Source organism: Periplaneta americana, chromosome 4 (assembly GCF_040183065.1).
Source record: "Periplaneta americana isolate PAMFEO1 chromosome 4, P.americana_PAMFEO1_priV1, whole genome shotgun sequence".
Taxonomy (NCBI): Eukaryota; Metazoa; Arthropoda; class Insecta; order Blattodea; family Blattidae; genus Periplaneta; species Periplaneta americana.
Window position 1 is genome coordinate 143,748,154 of NC_091120.1, and position 26,344 is coordinate 143,774,497.

The window sequence follows — 26,344 nt, forward strand, 5'->3', positions numbered from 1 at the left end:
GTGATCTTCGATAGTCTAATACAGTCATGTCAACTGATGCCCATAGGCGCAAGCGCACGCTTTAGAGCTCAGTAGAGCCTGAGCGCTTTACAGCGGAAAGGAAAGAGACAGACGAAAGAGGTAGTATATGCCGCTTGGTCGAACTATATACAAGGATGACCAGCACTGATTCAATAGATAAAGGGAAGAGAACTTATTAAAACTGTATCCGTGTTAATTTTTAGATTTGTCTGAGAAGTATAAGTGCATTATAAGAATGCAAAATTTAATTTTAATGCTCATTTTTCACAAGTTTGCTTTTCATTCAAAAGGAATATTTTCACAATTTTTTTTACAGAAAAGTGAAATTTCCAGGTATGTTTATTTAGTAGCCTTACAGGTACTGAAACAATGTTTTCGTAAATCCAATATATTGTAAATATGTATTACTGAAGATAGTGTATTTAAGATTTTGAAAGTATTTGCATGGAAAATGTTTGTAAGGAAATGAATTAACAAAACAACTACTGTTACATCATAAAAAGAAGATATGCGCCCATGCGTTGGTAATACGTCAGCTGTATAGCTTCAGCAGAATTCGAGAAAATAATTTAATATTATGATGATAGGAAGTTGCGCACCAATATCACCTTAAAAGCATAATGCGGTAAGAGTTTTATTATGTAATATTAGTTACAGTTAAAACATTTACCAAGGTAACTTTGCTTTGTACTATAACATTGTTTTGATCAGTTTATTGATTACTTATATAAGGCTAAAGATACCATTAAGATCAATTCCAACTTATTATGTCACACTCAATCTCTTTCTTCGGGGTATCACTTTCTTTATAAATGATGTGTTTCATTCACTTAGTACAGTATAGTTGTACAGGGACATCATTTTATTTTTACTGACATATCTACTATTAACCTGGCTATACCTTTCGATTAACGGTTCAGAAGCGGAAACACCGTTCCACGACTGGAGTTCGATGATACTGGCGTAAAATACTGCTTCTTGTTTGCTCAAGTTCATTACGTCCTTACGTCTCACGACAACATTTAGCGACAATACAGGGGGACCAAAAAGAGTCATTTCACTGAAAAATTCTGCCTCTATCTATACTTCTCGAGTTCACTAAGAAACTGTAGCGTGTGAGGAAATGTGAAAGGAATGATTTAGGACTTCACATTTGGTCCTTCTCAAAAATTTTAAAGATGTTCTATTCACGTTATATTTATCCTTTGCAAGCCCATATATACCTGTGTAAATTTATTTTCCACACTCTTCTAAGTGTTGACTTAAATCCATTTGAAAAAAAAAAATGTTATGTTTTATTTAACGACCCTCGCAACCGCAGAGGTTATATCAGCGTCGCCGGATGTGCCGGAATTTTGTCCCGCAGGAGTTCTTTTACATGCCAGTAAATCTACTGACATGAGCCTGTCGCATTTAAGCACACTTAAATGCCATCGACCTGGCCCGGGATCGAACCCGCAATCTTGGGCATAGAAGGCCAGCGCTATACCAACTCGACAACCAGATCGACTAAATCCATTTGAAAAACACTTACTTATTTAGTGAAACTTGGACTCTTACTTTGAGAAAGGAACAGAGGCTAAGGGTGTTTGAGAATAAGGTGCTTAGAAAAATATTTGGGTCTAAGAGGGATGAAGTTACAGGAGAATGGAGAAAGTTACACAACGCAGAACTGCACTTCACCTAACATAATTATGAACAATTAATCCAGACGTTTGAAGTGAGCACATATGGGTGAATCCAGAAATGCATATAGAGTGTTAGTTGTTAGACCTCAAGGAAAAAGACCTTTGGGGAGGCCAAGATGTAGATAGGAGGATAATATTAAAATGGATTTGAGGGTGGTGGGATGTGATGGTAGGGACTGGATTAATATTGCTCCAGATAGGGACTGATGGGCTTATGTGAAGGTGGCAATGAACCTCTGGGTTCTCTAAAAGCCATTTGTAAGTCAGTAAATAATGAAATAAAATATGCAGGAGCCACCGGCGTAGCTCAAGCGGCTGAGGCGCTTGCCTGCAGATCCAGAGCTGCGCTCGGGGGTGGGTTCGATTCCCGCTTGTGCTTATTACCTGGTTGGGTTTTTCCCGAGGTTTTTCCCAATCGTAAAGCAAATGTCGGGTAATTTATGGCGAATCCTCAGCCTCATCTCTCCAAACACCATCTTGCTATCACAAATTCCATCGACGCTAAATAGCCTAATAGTTGATACAACGTCGTTAAGTAACCAAGTAAAAAAATATATGCAGGCACTAGGGTCGTGAAATTTGTTTTATTATTTTTTGCCATTTTTCTGATTACTACTCTTTTTGACTTAGGCCGGTTTAGAATCTACTTCCTCCATTATGAAAAAAAAAAACGCATTCTTACAAAATCCTGCAAGGTGAAATTTCGTTGTAATTATTCGGGGATGCATGTTCTATCACCACAAACTACTTTTAATTCACAAGGAACCCCTTGAGTGCGAAGTCGCAAGTTCAGTCTCTGGTAAGGCTCATTTGAAAGTGTTGTGTTACAATCCGCGTCACCGTTTTTGGCGTGTGAAATAAGTAATGGGAACGTCAAGTACAAGTGTTTTACCTTTGCCGCAGTCAGTCTGACAACTGTATTTGAAAAATTGCTGATGTGTCGTGTATGGGAATTGGTACCATTCTGCACTAGCAACATGCTCACAAACTGGGCACTATATTCTAGGACACACGCCAAAAACGCTCGCGCCAACTATAACAATTATGACAGAAAAAAAATACTAGCTGCTAACGACCCATCATGTGCATCAGGAGGGCGACAGAAAATGAGTGTCCGGGAGGTGCAGAGATCAACCCTCTATGGGATGTAGGTATGTATTACACTTCACAAAATGGACATCGTCGACATTCAAGAAATGTTCAAAACAAACCATTAACTTGCACCATGAACACCGAATGAAGAATGACGTGCCACATTGATCTGAACTTCAGAGAGAGCTGACGATAAATAGAGAATTCCCTTGTTCCCAGTCTGAACCCGTTGGGATGTCATCATGAGCAAAAGTTTATCTCTCTATCGGTCGTACCAAGAATCAAAATATACATATATATTTTAATTTATATTGGAAGATGTTTTACCTCTTGACAATTGTATGTCCGCTTATATAACACCCTGTTTTTTTTAATGTGACTTGAGAAATGAAAACTATCTTACAAATTGAGGCCATATTAATTATATTATTTGTTATTTTATATACATAAGAGAGAAAGGTGCAGTATAATTTCACGAGAAGTCATTCTTTAACAAGGAAAATAAATAAATTAATTAACTAATTAAAAACCAGTTCAACTTTAGGCACACGATGAAATTGAAATGTTTCCTTTTCGGTGCCTGATCTACAACTGTTTTGAATCGAGTTGACCCTGGCAGGCATTTGACTAAGAAGTTTATTATTATTATTATTATTATTATTATTATTATTATTATTATTATTATCATCATCATCATCATCATCCTTGCATGTATTGGGCCTAGTGGCCCGTTACGGTCTGTTACCAACGCTTGAACTGTCTGCCCAGGGATCTCTTGCCCACAGGATGGTAATTAATAAAATGTGGAATCTTAAACTGAAGAACATAATGCTTATTTATTTTATAACATTACTAGCCTTCAATACAACCATGTTCTCTTTGGTGAAGAGTAATATTATTGATAAATTAAAGTAATTAGGTAACATAATTCGTAGAAATAAATACAAATAAAATTATGACTGATGAGGTAACACAAATCCAATAAACACAAATAGAAGAAAAACATAATGCACTTTTTTTAACATATTTTAATATTATTCAAACACTCTAATACGATGATATTATTATTATTATTATTATTATTATTATTATTATTATTATGTACAGTAATATGTTCAGACTGTCAGTGTTCATTAAGCTCACTTGACAGGTCATATATAATAGAATGAACTCTTCTTCAATACTAGTGGCCTTTCAGCCCGCCTTGGGGATAAGAAAATAATTTGTCCTGCAGCAGAAAATATTTAAATACAATAGTACCTACGTTGTTGTCTGCTACAAAATTAAGTAAAACACGAGAACTCTGTTTGAACGTTTGAACTGACCGGTAACGGCTACGGTTAACCGAGTAACTTCGGTGCTCCGCTGCCAAGCACATAAACCGATAGAACCAAGTAACTCAACGGATCTACTCGCTCCGTCCCCAGCTCTAATATAGGAAACGAAAATATCATATTTGAAATGTAACAAAAAGGATTAGTAAAAATGTACATCTCTAGGGCAGACGGAAAACTCAAGGTGATTTATTATATAAAAAATGTAAAAACTACTAACATATTAAGGGAAATCTACGGAATTCAGATAGTCAAGACACATACCGAGAAAAGAATTGGCTCAAAACTAGTAGAAAATATGGAATTATATATGGTTTGTGCAAAAACTGAACGGAATATAATCCTCTTTTTCCAAATTAAGGGTGTAGATTACTGCTGTAACACTTGGACACAAATAGCCTCTCGTGGACCCCAAAAGCTGGAGATCAACTCACAAGACAGCAATGTGTTACCAGTTATGCTGTGCTATTGGAATTAATTTCTTCAGAAGATAGAATGTTTGTTTCCCGAGATAACGATACCTGATTGGCTTAGATCTGGGCAATCCAGCAAAATGTGAAGTGATAACTTACATTTCGTTCAAGTTGAGTCATCATTAAGGCCAACATATGTAGGTGCTTATTCAGATGACAGTGTCCGGTCAAAATTCAAGTTAACCAACTTAAAAATTTTCCTTTCCAATGCCAAAAGTTGTTCAGTTGAATTTGGTTTACATTTTCAATAAGGAGTTCAGCATGTTATATGGCTGGTGTAGATCTCCAGACTCCTAGTAAGCCTTTCATCAGGTTCTTCTTTAGGACTTATTTGATTATACACTTAGAGACTCTAACACAGGGTTTCGGGTCATATCATAGAATGGAAGTTTCTTGATTGGCCAATAGGTCGGCTTGTTATTGTCATACATTTTACTGTGTCCTGGGACATTTGGATAGGGTTTCCAGGCCAGTTCTGGATTCTTCAACAAGCCTACAGTCGATTCTGTGCGCACTTGGCACACCCAGACTTTCAGGCATTCGCATGATCTATTTAGATCTTTCTGAGCGCAATCTAACATAAATAGCTCAGCTTGCGAATCGGTAGTATATTGATCAACGGGGATAGATATTCTATCACTGGGTCTTACGCCATAAATCCCTAATCCAATACTGCTGTCAGTATTCTTATCGTACTTCTCTCCCTAATTCACTTCTTTCAGATATTTCTTCTGCTATCCTGACTTTGACTCGTTGTTTCATATCTGTCGCCGATTTGCAAAAGGGGACATGTACAAAATCACAAAGCGTTTGAAAATCGCAAATACTATAACTAAGTTAACATATTAAATTGTTCCTATATTTTTTTCTAATTAGATCGCTATGGAAATATATTCATGAACATTTTTATTTTTTTTTAATGTGTTATGGTTTTTTTTTTTGCGATTTTCCAACACTTTGTTATTTTGGACGTGTCCCCTTTCGCATATCGATGACAGATATAAAGACTACTGAAGTGCCTCTTCTCTTTCCAAACCACATGTATTTTATTCACGATTCTCATCAGTTTGCATCAAGGATTACTCCTCCTAAATATTTAAATGATTTAATACTAGGATCTTATCAAATAAGGAAACTCGTAGATATTTCCTAGTTTTCTTTTCTTCGCAAACAAAACCATTTCGAATTTATTAGGATTTACACTTATTTTCTCCCTCATGCATCAAACCCGCATCTGCTCAAAGCCCCCATTTTGAAGCTCATATAGCATGCTGATATGACACCCAGAGATAATATTTAACTAAATCATCTGCATGGGCCTGATCGTCTATCACTAGACACCACAGTAAGAATGATAATATTTCCCCCTGGGGGCACTCTCTTGTGACAGACATGCTGTCATTAAGACATGCTTTAACAATTTCCTGAGAGTAAGGTGTTTTCGATACCTCTTCTCTCTGTAGCCTGACATACAGAATGAAACGATGTATTATCAAATGCTACTTCGATATCCAGGAAAACCACTGTGACCCTAGTTCACAGGCTGAAAGGCATATTGTCTATCATGAGTTGAATGCGCTTTCAAGGCATTTATTTCGCATCTGTCGACCAATTTTTTTACACTGACTTTAACATAAAATACTACAGGCTAATCGGTCGGTAACTTTTATCTTAGATAAAGTCGCTTTTTCCTGCCTTTTTATGATTGCGATCCTCACATTCCTTCAGGATTTTGGAATGTATCCAGTTACAATGCAGGATCTAAATATTCTTAAAATCTGTTTGCTGATAATATCAGAATTTATTGTAAGACTGGATATATACCATCCTCCTCTAGCCATTTTAAGGCTAAAATCTGCAAATAGCTCATTTAATCCCTTCATAGGATTCAACTTAAGCTGTTTTGTAATCCTCTTCTGTTCTTTGTTTCTGATACCTTTTGTGGAATATCATGACCAGAGAGAAGTTCTTTAATCAAGTGCTTTAACGTCTCTTCAGGTGTGGTGGCAAATTCACCATTTCGAAATGACACATTACTTTACTTTTAACGGGGTTCCACTTTTGGCATTTGCCTTAGATCCTAGTCTAGTAGACGGATTCTTCTCCTTTCCGGATAGACATCCCATGGGAATATACTCATTATTGGAATGGGTAGAAATATTAACAGTGAATCCTAACATGTTGGTTTCCGTATTTTCTTCCAATTCAAATGTAATTTATTTATTATAGTATTTCAAGGCCAGAAAGAGAGAAGCTTCAATACATATATAAAAGATAGAGACGAAGTGGACGAAAGAAAGAAAACTATGAAATAGAGAAACGAGATATAAAAGTTACTAAATTCATGTCAAAAAATATTATCCATCGTACCGAGAATTATCTCACACTTTATATATCGTATACACATTTATACGCACGATTCAACAAAAAGAAGAAAAATGACAGACAAAAAGAATGACATCAAGCATTTATTAATATTTTTCGTTGCACTGACATGCAGTGATTGATTATATTGTACTGGAATATCTTAATAATGCGACTTTTATAAATTGAGACAAAAAAGATATGAAATGGAAACCTAAATATTGATTCAAGTCGAAGAGTATGGACATTAATTGAAGATGACAAAGAATGAAGAATGGTATGAGCTTGCCCACATGATAGGGAGGTTGGGATGAGCAGGGCGGAACTCGACATGCAGCCACCTCCACGTGGTGAGTTCTGGGTTGTTTCAGTTCAAGAGAATGAAACAAGCAAAGAGCTGCATCTCAACTGTGAATGGTGGTCCGAAACTTCATACAGGGTGGAAGGTGTTCAGTAACAGCAACTTCACACATTGAATTCTTAAGATAAAAGGAATAGAATCTTCCTTCGTCACTTTTTCTTTTTATTTTGTAAGAAATCTGTTTTTGTTTCTAGAAAAAAATGCTACATGGCAGTAAATTCAGTAGCACTTGCCAACAGACGGAAACACTCTTCCCTGCAGCTCTGAGGCCAGTCACGAGGAAACTACATTACACCCTGTCCCCGCGGTGCTCAGGGTTAGGGTGAAGCACGCGTCTTGTAACAGCGTTGCAAAATATTCATTACTTCAATCGGTTAGAGTCATAAGTCACGTGCTCCAAAACATTAAACATTTGAGATATCGTTATAGTCACATGCGGTTACCTGCGTAGAACACGATTCAGAGGTTAATTTTTCACATTTCTTACATTATGCTTGTGTAAACTGACGACAAACATCACAGTTTCCGTCAAAAGTCTTATAATCCACTGAATCTTCTGAGTTCTGTTCTATAGCGCTTCTGGATCAATCACCGGTAAGTATTTCCCTCCCGATTGTCCACTTCTTGTTGTGTAGAATAGGGTTATGGATGAGTATCTTACATATGTTGTGTTATTTTTTATAAATATAAATGAATTTAGCGGCTGTAATTGAGCATTTTGTAAACGTAATATTATGGAAGAGTGGACGACCGTGGAAACGTACAGCAGCTCTAGAAATAATGAAAAGAAACCAGGCCAAATTAGCAAGGTTAGTACCCTATTCTTTTCCGATTCTCCTTGGGTCCGTGACTAACGTGGTTTATGGCCAAGCACGTGGAAACGGCCCTCACATTCTACACGGACAAAGCTTTTGTGAGTTGTGGGTCCTGCCCATCTGGGTACGTAGCTCGGTAAATCCGTTCGGCCCCTCGACCGTTTCCACGTGCTTGACCGTAAACGAAAACCATCTCGGCTTGCTCCTGGAACGAATAACGGACCATTGTGCTTCCAACTTTGTTCAAATCACACAATCTGCAACACAAAAATTGTGTCTTCAGTGCCATCTACCTTGAAAAATATCCATTTTCGGACATACGTTATTATGAACTTTTTGTTCCTTTTCATGTCAGGAATCACCTCCGAAAGTTTGTCCCTTCTTTTTATTCACTCTGTATACGAGTATGTGTGTTTCAGTGACTTATTCTATATTGATTAAGTCCAATGGGAAACAAATAGGCCTAATTCCAAGAAAACATCCAGCACTACAGGGGCTATACATGATCAATGAAATACCGGTAATAATTGGCGAACATGGATTAATAGTATAATGAAAATAGCAGTTGAAACCGAAGTTTTCAAAAAAAAAAAGTACTGGTTCACAGTCACTCCGTCCATTACAATCGTACGATTTGCCTAGGCTTCAGTATCAGTTGCAGTATTGGTACCGGTACATGAAATATGGTAGGCCTACAATGAACTGAGCTATAGTTAAGTCTTCATGTGATACAAATGTACCAGTAGTTATTTGAAGAACATTATTTCCAACATATAAGATTAAATAAATAAATTATTATTATTATTATTATTATTATTATTATTATTATATTCTTCTTGTAGTTCACTTTGTAATACTTGTTATGATAATATAATACTTAAAAATACTTGGAAATTTTAAACAGTTTAAAAATTGTATTAAAAAGTTTCCTTTATTGGTTTATTTTACGACGCTTTATCTACTGCGATAGTTATCTAGCGTCTGAAATGAAGATGATAAATGTCAGCAAAATGAGTCCAAGGTCCAGCGTCCTCTGTTTGCCTCTCCCTCTCCCGTACCTGCTCTGGGTCCAACCAGCTGTGAGCAGTACGGAATGAAGATAAATGCAAACAGCTGTAATTTAGCTCCATTAGTATCATATCCTCTTCTGCTAACAACGCCATATCATCAGCAAATCTTAAGGCCCATTCACAATGAAAATTAAACATAACCGTAACATAAACACAGAAGTTTGCGCCCAGGCTACCAAATGGGATCATTCACAATGATTCACATAAGCATTGACATCAATATTACCGTAAGACGTTAACATGAAAGTTTGCAAACTCCAAACTTTCATGGTTATGCTTGCGTGATTTGCAAACAGAACACAATCGTGGAGCGCTGAAGTATATGACAGAATATGAGGAAATGGCGTCGTTGTTATGTTTCCATTGTTACCAAGTATGTTTGCTGTTATGTTTATGTTCCCATCGTGAATGATCTTGATTTTACCGTAACGTTTATATTCTTAAGTTAACGCTTACGTTATGTTTAATTTTCATTGTGAATGAGCCTTTACACACTTTATTGTTAAATAAACCTCGACAACGATCATCACAAAAAACCATGACTGAAACTGCATGTTGATAACGGACAGGTCTGCTTTTAAATTTCGAGACAAATTTAATTATTTATGAAAAAATATTGAACTTTATTAACAGTTTGTTAAAAAAATACAGTCGAATACGCTGTTGATTCCGTATTGTTATTATTTGCATGGTAATACATATGTATGTTATGATTCCTATTGTATGTATGTATGTACGTATGTATGTATGTATGTATGTATGTATGTATGTATGTATGTATGTATGTATGTATGTATGTATGTGTGTATGTTTGTATGTATGTAAAAAGTTTTAAATTATGGCATACATATGTACAGACACATACATACATACATGCATACATACATACATACATATATCTTGGAATTATCATTGACAAGAGATTTAGATTCAACGAACATATTAAATATGTAACAGAAAGATGCACAAACCTGATTAATGCCCTTTCCAAAACCGCCAAGATAAATTGGGGTCTTAAACACAAAGCATTAAGAACCATTTATAAAGGTGCAATCCTGCCCTTGTTATCGTATGGGGCTCCTGTTTGGATAGATGCCTTGCAAAGGAATTACAACGTCAAAAAACTGAACCAAGTGCAGAGGCTAATAAACATACGTATTGCAAAGGCATTTCGAACCACCTCATATGAAGCATTATGCGTTGTTACTGGACTCACTCCCATTTTGTTCAAGATAGAGGAAATAGTAAACTTGTACTTTGCAAAAACAAGACATAAGTACGATGGTCTAAATCTTGACTACATAATACAGCACAAGAACTGGACACACCCTGCAGAACTCATCGACATAAAAGAAACAGAACAAAATACAGAATATACGTATGAAATATACACGGATGGCAGTAAAAGTGAACGTGGAGTTGGAGCAGGAGTAGCAATATTTCAGAGTAATGAACTAATCCAACAACTAAGATTCAGATTAGACAATAAATGTTCAAATAACCAAGCTGAACAACTTGCTATCATGAAAGCGTTAGACAATATAAAACGACTAAGAACAATAGGTGAAAGACCATTAGACGAAAGACGAATAGCCATCTACATTGATAGTAAAATTACTCTGGACTCTCTAAGGAATGGAAGCAACCACAACAACCTAATTGAAGGCATCCGAACGAATCTACGGCTGGTGGAGAACGACAGATGGCTAGTGGACTTCGGATGGGTCAAGGCTCATGTGGGGAACTACGGTAACGAACTGGCAGATCGTCTAGCGAAGCAGGCAGCGAGTGACGTCGATCTACAGATCTGTTACGACAAGGTCCCGATGAGTGAAGTGAGGAACCAGCTAGCGGTCATATCCAAAGGAAAATGGGAAAGTGAATGGTCAACTACTTCCAAAGGTACTCTAACCAAGGCGTTCTTCCCTAGTGTCCAAGATAGACTGAAATTGAAGATAGAAGTAACTCCTAACTTGACGACTCTGTTGACCGGACATGGAAGACTCAACGCATATTTTCATCGATTTAAAATTAAGAATAGTGCGACATGTGTCTGTGGGGATGGGGATCAGACAGTGGATCATATCATTTATGACTGTACGAAATTAGGAAAGGAAAGAAGAACACTAATCCAGTCTATACATAAATGTGGTGGAAAGTGGCCTGTGGACAAGACAAAATTAGTGAAAAGTTATGTAAAATATTTTATAAAGTTTGCAAATAGTATAGACTTTGAACAACTACAGTAGGCTGGCTAGTATATAAGGATAAGTTATTTGGGAAGATAGGTTAAAAGTCAGAATTAAGTGATAAGGGTCAAAAATAGGTTACTTACATTCTGTAAATAAGCTACAATATTAGAGGGTATAATTTATCTGAAAATAGGCTGATCAAGAGATAGTAAATATGTAAATACTGTAAATATTTTAATGCTAGAATATGTAAATAGATTCTTGTACTTCATAGGTTAGGAATAGGAAAATAAGTTAGATTAAGAAGGACCAATATTATCTTGGCAGTTACACATAGTAGATGAACTACACTAGTCCATATTTAATCTAGAATGGCAACATAATAATATATAATGTAAATGGATTATGTACTTGAAGGTAAACCTAGGCATGTAGTATTACTTTCCATTTGTAATGGAACATGCTGCTCAAAAAAAGGAATACATACATACATGCATACAACATACATACATACAAAGCTTAAAATAATGCAAGAACATGTGCATACATTCATAAATTATGTCAATGTTATAAATTTAGACGAGTAAACTTAGGATAATTTAGTCTAGGATAGATAAGAGTAGGCAATAGATATAATGAAAGACTCAAATTTTCACAACAGAATAACAGACCTACATACGCCTAGAGAGTGACAGAAACGAGACATAATGTGTTATATTGTAAACATACAGGTAGCAAGGCATGTAGTATTACCTTTATTGTAATGGTACATGCCGTTCAACTAATATTAAAAAAAATACATACATACATTTACATACATACATACATACATACATACATACATACAGTCGTCCACACCTGTGGGGTAACGGTCAGCGCGTCTGGCTGCGAAACCAGGTGGCCCGGGTTCGAATCCCGGTCGGGGCAAGTTACCTGGTTGAGGTTTTTTCCGGGGTTTTCCCTCAACCCAATACGAGAAAATGCTGGGTAACTTTCGGTGCTGGACCCCGGACTCATTTCACCGGCATCATCACCTTCATTTCATTCAGACGCTAAATAACCTAGATGTTGATACAGCATCGTATAATAACCCAATAAAAAAATACACACTGTCGGCCTGGTTGGCGCAGGTGGTATAGCGGTGGCCTTCTATGCCCAAGGTTGCTGGTTCGATTCCGGGCCACGTCGATGGTATTTAAGTGTGCTTAAATGCGACAGGCTCATGTCAGTAGATTTACTGGCATGTAAAAGAATTTGTGCGGGACAAAATTCCGGGACACCGGCGACGCTGATATAACCTCGGCAGTTGCGAGCGTCGTTAAATAAAACATAACATTTCTTATACATGCATGCATACATACATACATACATACATACATACATACATACATACACACATACACACATATATACAATCCACACCTGTGGAGTAACGGTCAGCGCGTCTGGCCGCGAAACCAGGTGACCAGGGTTCGATTCGCGGTCGGGGCAAGTTACCTGGTTGAGGTTTTTCCGTGATTTTTCCTCAACTTAATAAGAGCAAATGCTGGGTAACTTTCGGTGCTGGACCCCGGACTCATTTCACCAGCATTATCACCTTCATTTCATTCAGACGCTAAATAACCTAAGATGTTGATAAAGCGTCGTAAAATAACCTAACCTAGTAAAATAAAAAATACATACGCTCCCTTTCCACTATTCCTTCATCAGTCTTTCTACATAACATCTATCCGTCAGTCGTCAATTCAGCAATCTACTCTTCCACCCATCGATATGTTTATTCATCAGCTCACCCATCTTTTCGTTTAACCATTGATCCTTTGTCACGTTCAACTTTGTTCAACAAGCAATCCATCTAACCATCCAAATCGTAAATTATTTTAAGCAATTAATCATTCAATTTGACTTTCGAAATCCGTATTCAATAGTGCTCGTGTAGTTCTTTAAACCCAGCACTTGATTTATCTTCTGTGTTCACTTGGAGACAGTGTACTGTATGTGTGGAAAATCCCAAGTGATGCGACATCCTGTTTCCTGGTTTGAGGTTTCCTATCCGTATTGTCATAGAAGAACACTTTTCACAGAATGTGTGCTTTCATTTCTAGTACAGCGTGCGTTGTGAAGGGACCTCAACGCACTAAAGGCCATTTGTGAGCCATGGGTCCACCAAAACCTTTCAAGCCTAAACCGTCGACAGAATCTTCCCCCAGGTAAGAGCGTCAAAATTATCATTATTAGCCTATTATTAGACTATTATTATTATTATTATTATTATTATTATTATTATTATTATTATTATTATTATTATTTTATTATTATTTTTAGCGTTACAGCACAGCAATTCATTCTGATTGATCACCCTTATCATCATCAAAATCATAGTGTTTGTATTTATTCGATATCGTCCAGATTATCACTGTCCTCAAAATACGATTTTTTTTATTTTGTGTTTAAAAAATAATTACAAAACTTTCTCTTCAAAACAATATACATTGTGAAGGTATCTCTGCAGATAAGCCCTTTAAATTGTTTCTTTAAATTTATTGGTGCATGTAATTTATACATCCTTTTTTTTTTTAATGCAGTTTTCCGTAAGTTGATATTTCTTAAACTTAAGTGAATTTTTCTCTGAAAATCCTGAATTAATTTACATGAATTTTTGTAATAATAATAACAATAATAATAATAATAATAGTAATAATAATAATAATAATAATAATAATATCGTCCTCACTATTTTTCATCGTCAAAATATTTCATCACTATTTGTCATCGTCACTATTTGGTACTGTCAATATATCGTTGTCATCACCAATTACTTTACTAGACATATCCTTCCCACTATACTGTATGCCATTCCCAACATATGATCCCCATCGTCAACATATTTTATAAACACGATTCGTCGTCTTCAACATATCGTCCTCACGACTTGTTATCGTCAACATATCGATTTGTCGTCATCACTTGTCTCAGTCAAAATATCGTCCTTACTCAAATCAAGATTTCAGGTATAACTCCCTGTAAAGTTGATTTGAATAATTTCGAGGGAAAAATTGTTCCGGGGCCGGGAATCGAACCCGGGACCTTTGGTTTAACGTACCAACGCTCTACCAACTGACCTACCCGGGAACTCTACCAGATACCGATCAAATTCTTCCCTCTATATCCAAGACCTTAAAGTGGGCTGGCAACCGTTAAGCAACCAACTTCCAGTGCTCACTAACTCCCGGGTTCGATGCCCGGCTCCGGAACAATTTTTCGCTCGAAATTATTCAAATCAACTTTACAACTTTACCTGAAATCTTGATTTGAGTAAGGACGATATTTTGACTAAGACAAGTGATGACGACAAATCGATTAGTACAAGAAGAATAGATATGATTGCCATCCCGCCAAATAACAACAATGGCTACATCATCGATCCCACCGTTAGATTTGAAAAACAAAAGAGCCAACCTGAAGATGTAAAAAGGGAAAAAAACGGCATCTATGTACGTACCGTTCCATACTTCATGGACAAATACGGTCTACAACAAATTGAAGTAATAGGCCTTATGGTTGGAGCGCGCCGAACTATTCCCGGTTTCTTCTTCCAGAACTGGCAACGTTTCGGCCTACAGAGGAAGGCAATTGATGACATCGTTCTTGCAGCTCTGAGAGGATCAATATTTATACTCCGCAACCATTTCTATAGTCAACAATGATCTTCAACTAATTAATTAGTAGCTACTTATTTATTCAGTCATTTCTTGTCATTGTTGTGTGATTCCATTAAACTTAAACATAATATGTATGTTATTTATACTTTCAACTGCCTATTGCACAATATGCTCTGTCATTTTGGCAGCCTGTTAATACAGGGAGTTGTTATCGTTTAGATAAATAAATAGATTGTTAGGGAAAAAACATAGGCCTATGTTATAGGAGTGTAAATTTTTAGTGGTTTTTCATAAAATAACCATAGTCCTAATACTTTTTTTGTGAAAAGAGTCATTGCCCAGCAATAGTAACGTTTACAAATATCCCATTCACATCACCTTGTGGTCACTGATTGAGAAGAAACTGCCTTCTGAAGGAAACACTGGAAGGAATGGTGAACGGGAGAAGATTTCGGGGCGGAAGAAGATATCAGATTATAATATATGGATCATATGAGAGAAAGGCAGAAAATAGGAAAGACTGGAGAACGCTGGGTTTACAATGAAAGATTTGCCCCTGGTCAGAATACTCTGAATGAACGAATGAATCACACTGAAACACTTATCCATACAATTTTAATAATAATAATAATAATAATAATAATAATAATAATAATAATAATAATAATAATAATAATAATAATGTTTTATTTTCGCTGGCAGAGTTAAGGCCATAAGGCCTTCTCTTCCACTCAACCAGCCTTAATCAATACAATACATAAATTTAATTACAAATATTTTCACTGTAGTAGTTTTAAACTGTAGTAGATTGACAGTACTGCTTCTTACGTGTTAGTAGTATTAGTATTAGTATTTATTTGTAGAGATAAGGCCAACAGACCTTCTCTGCCCCTCTACCGGGGGATTACAGCTATAATATGAAGAATAAAATTACACTTAATATTAAATTTACAATTACAATAGAAATCAAAGTACGAAAAGATTACCTGACTAATGAAAGCTAGACAAAATTTATCATAGAAGTTAAGAACAAAGAATATTTCTGTATTTACTGGATTACAAATTAAGCCTAGAACAACAAAATTGTATAGTGATGAAATTACCGGATATTGAAATATTTTGTGTTAGATTAATAATAATAATAATAATAATAATAATAATAATAATAATAATAATAATAATAATAATTCATTTTAGCTGGCAGAGTTAAGGCCGTAAGGCCTTCTCTTCCACTCAACCAGCAAAAAGTATACATACGTATGTATGAACTCACAAACAATTCAACAATTTGATTTCTTTACATGTATACAAGAGTTATTTACGAATTAAACAACAAAATACTATGAACTATTAATTAAACACTGAAATACAAACTATGTAGCAGAATTAAGCTAAAATACATAGAATGTTAATATATTTCAAATAATGTTAGATAATAGAAAGAGATTATTATGAGACAATTTTGAAAATACAGCACTATCAGGATGCATGTTTAAAAGAAGGAGTAACAATGTAGACAGTGATAGTTTAAGTCAGTATGATTGGAGTGAAATGCTAAGAAGAGAACTATTTACAAGAAACCATGTCTGAACGAGCCTCAATTACTGACCAAGTGCCTAGTAACTTTGCGTTTGAATTCAGTTTTATTTCGACAGTCCCTGATGCTAGCAGCATGGATACATATATAATAGGATGCGAAACTGCGGTCAGCACCATCTGGATTTGGGGGTTTGAAATAAGGTGATCAGCGCCCAACGTCGTAGGTGGTGAATATTAGAACTACGTGTTGGGTACATTACCCAGAGTTCTCTATTTATCCGTTCGAGATATTGCTGTACGGGAGAGTCGAAGAGCCGAGATGGCGGACTGAAACTTGCTAATAAGTGAACATAAAGTGATACACTTTTCCATTGTGCTGTACAATAAATACCCAAAGAATACAATCCCAATTATCTAACCTTTTATTTATTTTTTGTCTCTGTCTGGTTATATTTTAATCGGGTAGTGTAAAACACATCGTATCTTTTATCTTCCTGTTGTCTCCGGTAAGAATTTTCAGTAGAATATGCTGTGAGGAATAAAACTGTAAATGTTTTATTTTAAATTGGTTAGTTTTGAATATCGATGAGGGTGGGAGGGAATACTTTCTGCATAGTTTAACATTTTCGTCACCAGGTGCGCTGCTAAATGCATGGAGTAATTACTCTTTTCGCTACTTGGTGCGCTGCTAGATGTAATAACGCCCCTCCCAGAAATAGATGGCAGCAAGATCAATTTCTACAACAGCGCCTCTAGTATGTGTTACGGGAAACTCATTAAGTTTCGCATCCTATTATATATTTATCCATGCTAGCAGGTAGCGAATTCCAGAGTCTTGGCAGAGCTAGTGTGAAAGAGGATGAGTATGAGGAGGTGCGATGGGATGGTATTGTTAGTAATGTTTCATGGCGAGAGCGGTTGTTCAGATTATGGTGGGAAGAAAGGTAAGTGAAACGAGTCGACAGGTACGAAGGAATAGAAGAGTTCAAGATTTCGAAGACGTACGCACGCGGCAAAAGCCACCTCAGAGAAAAATACTTTGGCGCGTCAATTGTATTAGTTATGGAGTCATCCTTAGATTCAGAAGTAACCCCATGGGAAGGAGCGTAAGTAACGAAAGGAGAAGAAACAGGATAAAATAAAGAAAAAGAAGATTAAAGGAGAGGCACACGTCAGCCACAACAACATTGTCCACAGTTACTTACATTTACACATGTATTTGTATGAGGCAATACGTTATAAAATGTACTTCAGTTTTCCCAAGTGTCTACAACACGTTAAGAAATGGCATGATGAATTTCATACTTGAAGTGTCATCAACACCCATGCCAGATATTGTAGTTTTTTGTTTCTCCTGAAAATATATGTTTTTGGACTATGGTTATTTTTTTAACCCTTCAATTTATAGTAATAAATTCTTGTAAATCGCACCTTAATTTGTAGGTCCTAAGCTTCTTACTGGGGACAGATTGAATATTTAACATATTTTAATTTAAACCAAATGTTGTAATTAAATGAAATACAAAATTTATATAAATATTATTTTATCATATCGTATCTTCGATGTATCTCACTTTACTTAAGCAACATGAGATAAACAGTTCCTTTTAAAATGAGTAATACTTCAATCTTGCAACGGAAGTGACGCAGAAAGTTGCATCACATTTTAATTTGTCATCCTTGTTAAGCGGATGTCATGCTCATTAAAAAAAAACTCAAGCTTCCTGCCGTTGTAAGATAATCGTTATTCGTATCAGAGTATATTTCAATTATGGATTTGAACAATATTTTATATTTCATTACGAAAATGGAAAGATGAAGATATATTCTTTCCACGCGTGAAGGCGTCTGGGAGCATAGGCATACTTTCATGACCTCGGGACTAGAAGGAGGCAGTTTATTTGGTATCACGCTCCGACTGTCTTTTATACCTAGGACAACCCGACACTCAATTTGACAAGAGGCTGAGCATAAATTCGGGTCGTCAGGCGCATAGGGTACATCGGGCTAATTTGAATAATTTCCAGCTTTTTGACCAATTACTCCAAAAATAATGATTTTATTCTTCTACTTAAACATCATTTACAAATATAAAACAGGATTACAACGAAGAGCTAAACACAATCAAATACATAGCGCAAGAAAACGGATACAACCCTAACATAATAGACAACATAATACGTAAGACAAAACATAATCACAAAAAACATAATAATATAACACAAACACAAGAACACAAAAAATACATTACACTAACATACGAAAACAAAAACACACACAAAATCGCAACCTCATTCAAGAAATTAAATTACAACATCGCATACAGAACAAATAACACTCTACAAAAACATCTCAACACACAAAACAACACAAACAAACAAAACCACAGAGGCGTATAGAAACTCAAATGTAACACCTGCAACAACTTCTACATAGGACAGACAGGCAGATCATTTCAAACACGTTACAAAGAACACATCACAGCCATAACAAAATTACAAAACACCTCCACATATGCAGAACACATCACAAATGCCAACCACACCTACAGAGACATCAACCAGACATGGAAATACTACACATCCAACCAAAAAGCCAGAAACTAAACACACTAGAACAATATGAAATATACAGACACACAAAAACATACCCCAATGAAATTCTCAACACACAACTCAACTTCAGAACACACACTCTTTGACTCTACATTACACTACACGAACACACCCTCACAGGAAACAAAACAAGAGACGCCAAGACCAACAACGACCAGTTCTGAGGGTGACCCATAAAAGGTCGAAACATGTAAACCAGATACGATAGTATTTAACACAAGAAAGTCATATAATACATATTCCGAAGGTATAAAAGTATAATGCCATTAACCATGAATTTGAACAAGATTAATATTTGCGGGGAAAATTGGATATCTTAAGGGATAATTTGAATAACAACGAAAATGAACGTTAATGGACCTACTACAACAAAAACAAACATTGTATCTATTTGTTCTTTTAATACTAAATTCTTCTTGTCATTTCAAATCGAACTTCTTTAAATATTGCTCCTGGCGAATGACATTAACAGATGCATTGCAACATTTGACATTTTCTCCTCGTTCAACGCTTGTTAGGCTAACACTTCCCTTTTGTCTTTTCATGCAGTAACTTTTGGCGTCCTAGTATTCAAGGAAAGTCCATTTTCATCCGTGTTGTATAGGTATTTTGGTCGGTTGCACAGGTTAAACTCTTCTAGAATTTGGCCAAGCATCTCAAAATAGACATCATTTAAAGCTTCCTTATTAACACCAGCGGCTCTAGCCTTGGGAAAGAGCTTTGGTTTTTCTCAAACTCAAATTGTTTCCCTTACAAAAGACTAAGTACAAGCTGTTTTATTTTCAGACAATGAAGAGTTTGTTTCGGTACCCATTTTATTGCATAGTCGTAAAATAATACAAAAACTATGTAACAGAACGAGCCACTATTTAACGAGGCGATAGCTAACGCATACGGGTAACATGATCAGGTTATATTAAACTCATTGTTTAAGCCTTAATTTCACAAAACCTTAAGATAAGAGAACACATACTTATAAATCACGAAAACAACGAGCGTTCACATCCAACCTAGATCAATACAAATGGCTCCACAGACACCTGGATTCACTGATTTTTCTTCTAACTTATGCTATGCAGTACACAGTCTGCACACTATTTCTACCAAAAAAAAAAAGTATAAGATGGCGATACGAATCTCCCAGCAACACTTGCAAACGTTTAACATTATCCAAATTTCCTCACTATTCTTCATGTACCCTATTACAAAAATAACCTTCTTAAATTCCTCAATGTGTGTATTTACTTTTGTAAACTGTAATCTTAAAATCAGAAACACTAAATCAATTATTCTATTGCCATAAATTTTTCATATCGCAATTAACAACACATTTTTAGCTTCAGAATATTAGCCAATTAGAGAAATGACACTTCTGAATAGTTCTCCTCTAATTGTAATATTTTTTTACCCTTAAAGTAAAAGAAGAAAGGTATTTTACTAACAACTTCAAATCAGTGTAACTCTGAAAATATTGAGATTAGGACACATGTTTATATGACTTTTTTGCTCAGAAATAAGCTCCGTAAGTGACGGTAAATCCTCGTGAATCATCCTGTGTGTGTGCGTGCGTGCGTGTGTGTGTGTATATTTGAGACTCAAGATAATGCACTTATAGTCTTGTGTATTCCATTTCGTGTTTACTAGGCCTACTTATATTCCAACAAGGAGTTAAATAGGCAAAGTTCTGTTACTTTAATACGCAGAAATGTACAGAGATCGGCTGGCTTTATGAAATGTGAATTGTAAATTTCAGAAGCGTTAAATATGAAGTTGAGGTAGAAAATAATTAATGGTGTAACGACTAAATGTTATCGTGAATTAAAAATGGAAACACAGAAACCACCAAGAAACGTAATGTAAGAAATTTATTCCCCCAAAATAGTTCAAAATGGTAGTACATACATCTTTCTCAGTCCATATCTGTGGAGTAACGGTTAGCGCGTCTAGCCGCGAAACCAGGTGGCCCGGGTTCGATTCCCGGTCGGAGCAAGTTACCTGGGTGAGGTTTCTTCCGGGGTTTTCCCTCAATCCAATATGAGCAAATGCTGGGTAACTTTCGGTGCTGGACCCCGGACTCATTTCACCGGCATAATTACCTTAATCTCATTAAGACGCTAAATAACCTGAGTTGTTGATAAAGCGTCGTAAAATAATCTACTAAAATAAAAAAAAAAAATAAAAAAGATATATTTCTCAGCGCACTGACGACAAGGTTGATTTGGTTTTAACATCGTGTTGCGGAAAAATGTTGTCAACATTATTTGTTGTTAACATTCAAGAAATCTTTTACAAACAATGTTACGCCTGTGCAATAACATGACCAGCAAAATATACTAAATTAAGATATTTGCGTATGCATCTCTATAAACTTGTGTAGTCTATTTATGACCAATGAATTTGACGTTTTCTCTACTTTCTTCAATAATGTTCTATTTTCATTTTTCTATATTAAATATTTGACACTTCATCTCTCAGTTGAGTCGACCTGGTTGGCAAGTTGGTATAGCGCTGGCCTTCTATGCCCAAGGTTGCGGGTTCGATCCCGGCCCTGGTCGATGGCAGATGGCATTTAAGTGTGCTTAAATGTGACAGGCTCATATCAGTAGATTTACTGGCATGTAAAAGAACTCCTGCGGGACAAAATTCCGGCACACCGGCGACGCTGATATAACCTCTGCAGTTGCGGGCGTCGTTAAATAAAACATAACATTAACATCTCTCAGTTGATCTTTAACATTTTGTACCAAAATACATTTCCGTGGCTTCTAAACGATGGTTCTCTTGCTTTTCAATTTGTCAATTTTCATTGCAATATATTGTCCCTTCTTTCACTTGAAAGCTTCTTCATTACCCCTAAGTTATTATGTAGTCTATTGTTGTCATAGTTATTTGTCTAAAGATCAAAAATACATTTGAACTTTTGATGAGCCTTTTTGTGTTCTTTTCAGATCTGTCAGCCCAAAGCCGTCCTCTGCTAGAGAGTCTAGGTCAAATGATCTCTCGGATAATCTGCTTCAAGAGTTGGAGTGTCCTATATGCTTGGAATACATGATACCGCCTATAACGATGTGTGAAAGTGGGCACAACATTTGTAACAAGTGCAGACCAAGAATGAAAAAATGTCCGAATTGCAGACAATCGCTGCTCTCTGCAAGAAATTTAGCACTAGAGAACCTCGCTAAGAAAGTAAAGTACCCCTGTTACAACAGGAGAACAGGATGTGAAGAGGCCTTTCCGCTTGATGAAATCGACAAGCATCAATCTATTTGTCTTCATAGATTTTATGAATGTCCTTTGAGTAAAGCACCTGGGATACTCTGTCTCTGGCAAGGACCTCGAAGTGACATCAAGAAACACATAGACATGAATCACAAGGACAGAGTTACGGAAGCCATTACAAAATTGGCAGTATTTATCCGCGAATTTGATCCAGAGTATAAATACTGCAGAGTTATTTACGCACTGGGTGATCTGTTTTACCAGCAATTTGAAGTTAAAGGAAATGACTTTTATTTTGTTGTTCAGTACGTCGGGCCAGAAAGCGAAGCTTGCAAATACAAATACGAGTTCATACTTACATCGCCAGATGGTATTGAAAAGGTGATCGTTTCTCACATGGTAGGAAGTATCAAGACCAACATTAATGATGCATATCAATCAGATAAATGTGTCAAGTTACATTACGACATTGTCAAAACATTTTTGCAGGAGAATCACTTGAAATTTGAAATGGATATAAGCAAAATTGAAGATAAAGAACCTGTTGTAGGAAAATTACTCGAAGTTTGAAATTATTCAAATTTGTTTTAGGAAGTCATCATACATTTGGAATGGATATGACTAGAACCTGTTGTAGGAAAACTCCTTGAAGTTTCAAATGATTCTAACCTGTTTTAAGTAAATTACCTTAAGTTTTAAATGGATGATATAACCAAAGGTACAGAACCTGTTGTATGAAAATTACTTAAAGTTTCAAATGACTCTAATCTCTTTTTTTAGTTATATTATCATCTCAAATGGATACACCTAGGATGACCAGACGTCCTCTTTTGTCCGGACATGTCCTCTTTTTTAGACCTTTGTCTGGGGTCCGGGCTGATTTTAAAAAACCAAGAAATGTCCTCCTTTTCGTAACTTGTATGCCTGATATTTTGAAATTATCTGTTTTGATGCTTTTTCAAGTAATTTGCCTATAGGTGGCAGCAGCATCGACGGAATATACTCTTTGCCAATGATCATAACTCTCTTTGCTCCTCCTTGTTATGATCGTTGCTCAGAGGTAGCTAGTAAATCGATGTGCGAATATAAATCTAAATAGATATTTTCTGTTCTCTTTCATGCTTTTATTATAGTTCCGATAACTTTCATATGTAGCTAACTGTAAAATCATTATTATTAAGTTTTTCTCATAATTAGTTTGTAATAAAATTCATTTTAACATACTTTTAATATGATGTAAGCCTAAATCTGTACTGTAAATATTTTGTAATAAAATAGATGAGCCGTCAGAGCAAAAGTGGTGTACGTCAAAATTGGGTAATGAGGTTTAAAGTAAAAATTCTGTAAAATACAGCGCAAAGCAGCAATTAATATGTTCTTCGTGCTATCCACTGACTACTAATAGTTTAAATAAATTAAATATTAATTGCTACCTTGCGCTGTATTTTACAGAATGTTTACTTTAACCCTCACTACGCAGTTTTGACTTACACCACTTCTGCTCTCAACGGCTCAGATATTGACGTAATTTAAAGCATAATATAGGCCTAAGCCTAAATCTAAATGCATATTTTCTACCCTCTTTTTTCGAACACTGTCCTCGTTTGTTAAGCTTTGTGTCCTCTTTTTTATCGATGTCAATCTGATCACCCTAGATACACCGAAAACAGAAGATACAGGACCTGTTGTAAGAAAATTACTTGAGCTTAAAATCATTGTAATTTGTTTAGATAACTTATCATAAGTTTGAAATGGAAATAACCAAATTAAAGATGAAGCTGTTGTAAGTAAATTATTTGAGCTTTGAAATGACTATAATCTGTTTTAGTTATATCTACTACAAGAAGGAGTTTGATATGGATAAAAACAAAAATGAATGTATAGAACCTGTTACAAGAATATTGCTCAAGTTTGAAATGGCTTTAATCTGATTTATGTAAATTTTTGGAAGTTTCAAATGAATATGGCCTAACTGAAGATAGAGAATCTGTTGTAATAAAAGTTATTTTAAGTTTGAAATAACTATAATCTATTTTAGATAAATTATTATCAAACGTTATAAAGTAAATAACCAAAATTAAAGATACAGAATGTGTTGTAGAAAAATACTACAGGGACATCATTTTATTTTTACTTCAATTTTTTTGGTACCTGCGTTTCTAAATGTACTTGACTCCCACCCCTTTCACTAATGTCCTTGCTAACGTCAGTCACACAAACTTACGGCCGCTGTTGCTAGCAGTGAAATAAACAATACAGAGTACAGTGTGTTTCAGAAATATGTTGCATATTCTACAGAAGAAAAAGCTTATATTATTGAAGTTTATTTTCACACAGGTATGGTGTGTAGCATAACTGAATTTGTCTGTGTGGACTGAGCACAAGTGAAGATTAGAGTTACCGAAAGTACGGGACCCTATAATATGGTGCGGTACTTAACAGCATTATTTAAACAAGAGTTTTGTTTTACTGTTTGTAGGTATGAAGGACGATGATGGAAACTGGAATTACAATATAACCGAATGTGAACATCAGTTTTTCTTTCTTTTTTTTTCTTCACAATTTCCTGATTATATCATTACGGAATATTTTCGTAGAAATGTCATTAATCTGGTAGATAAATTTAGAGCAACAGAGTGTACAGAAAGGAAGAAAAGTGTAAGATGGCCAACAAAGGTGACAGAAGATGCTGTAGAAGATGCTAGAGAAAGGATGCAGCGAGGTCAAGAAGTTAGCTGTAGAAATTGGGGTTTCTTACGGAAGTGCTCACAAAATTCTCAGGAATAAATTAGATTAGTAATATGCTGAATAATGTAGACATTACATAATGTATATAACCGCCTGAAGACTTGAGTTTGTGAAAAATAATTGTTACTATTCTACTGTTTTTTGATAAAGTACTGTAAAGTAATGACCAAACTGAAAATCTTAATACTATATTTCCCTGTAACATAAATGGATACAGTACTTTTCTCTCCTCCTATAGCTAGTAAAATGGTTTGTTTACATATTGCACTAGCAACTCCAAACTCCTGCAATGGAAGGGGGATAACAGTGTTTCCGAGTATAGCCAGGTTAATGTTAAAAATGTTAGTAAAAATAAAGTGATGTCCCTGTATAACACTGGAATGTCACCAATACATTTAAGTTATTGTTTAGAAAGGAACTCTTTCAGCTTTCCCAATAACGGGACTGCCTCATTGGACAAAGCATAACTAATACAAAGAGTGAAAACAAAACTGAAATTAGACTGGAAAGGCCACAAAAGAAAAATGTAGGGAACGAACAAGAAGGGAAATTAAGAACAGGAAAGATAGAGCATACATATAATAGGCCTAAACATAGTGAACAAACAAATTAGACGTTCAAACAAAAGTCCTTCCTCTTTAGGAAACAAAGTACAGAAGATTGAACTGGATATAATGAAACTGAAGACAAACAATCTACTGTAGGAAAAGTGCTTGAAATATGGAACGAAGGAATTATTGGAAGTTTGAAATGAATATACTGTAACCAAAATCGTAGGTACAGAAGCTCTTGTAGGAAAAATACTTCAAATCTGAAATTATTCTAATCTCTTTTAGTTCTATTATCATAAGTAGACAGCAGAAAAAAGTTAAACAAAAGTCATGTTTACGGTTTACAAGTACTGTACGCATAGACTATGGCATGAGGTGTGCACGCTACAACACGGTACCGTCCGCAGAGATCACCACGCGAACACCGAAAACAACTGCCACTCTGCGTTCTCAGTCAGTCTTCATCCGTACGTGAACAGAGAACATTGAGATACGTAAACATATTACAGTATTTATTTGTGTTCAGAGAAGTGATCATAATGCCGAAGAGAGATGTTAAAAAAAAACATAGGGTGTATTCTTTAATATGGTGTCCACATT

General features: G+C 35.7%; 1 protein-coding gene across 1 annotated transcript in view; it reads left to right on the forward strand.

Moving 5' to 3' along the window:
• The window catches only part of LOC138698243 (E3 ubiquitin-protein ligase siah-1-like), a 78,240-nt gene extending 53,500 nt beyond the window's left edge, over positions 1-24,740 (forward strand). The window contains exons 3-4 of the mRNA XM_069824038.1: positions 13,516-13,620; positions 22,175-24,740. Of these exons, the coding sequence (XP_069680139.1) occupies positions 13,568-13,620; positions 22,175-23,015 (894 nt within the window). The 5' untranslated portion in view covers positions 13,516-13,567 and the 3' untranslated portion in view covers positions 23,016-24,740. The remainder of the gene's footprint in view (positions 1-13,515; positions 13,621-22,174) is intronic.
• The last annotated feature ends 1,604 nt before the right edge of the window (positions 24,741-26,344 follow it).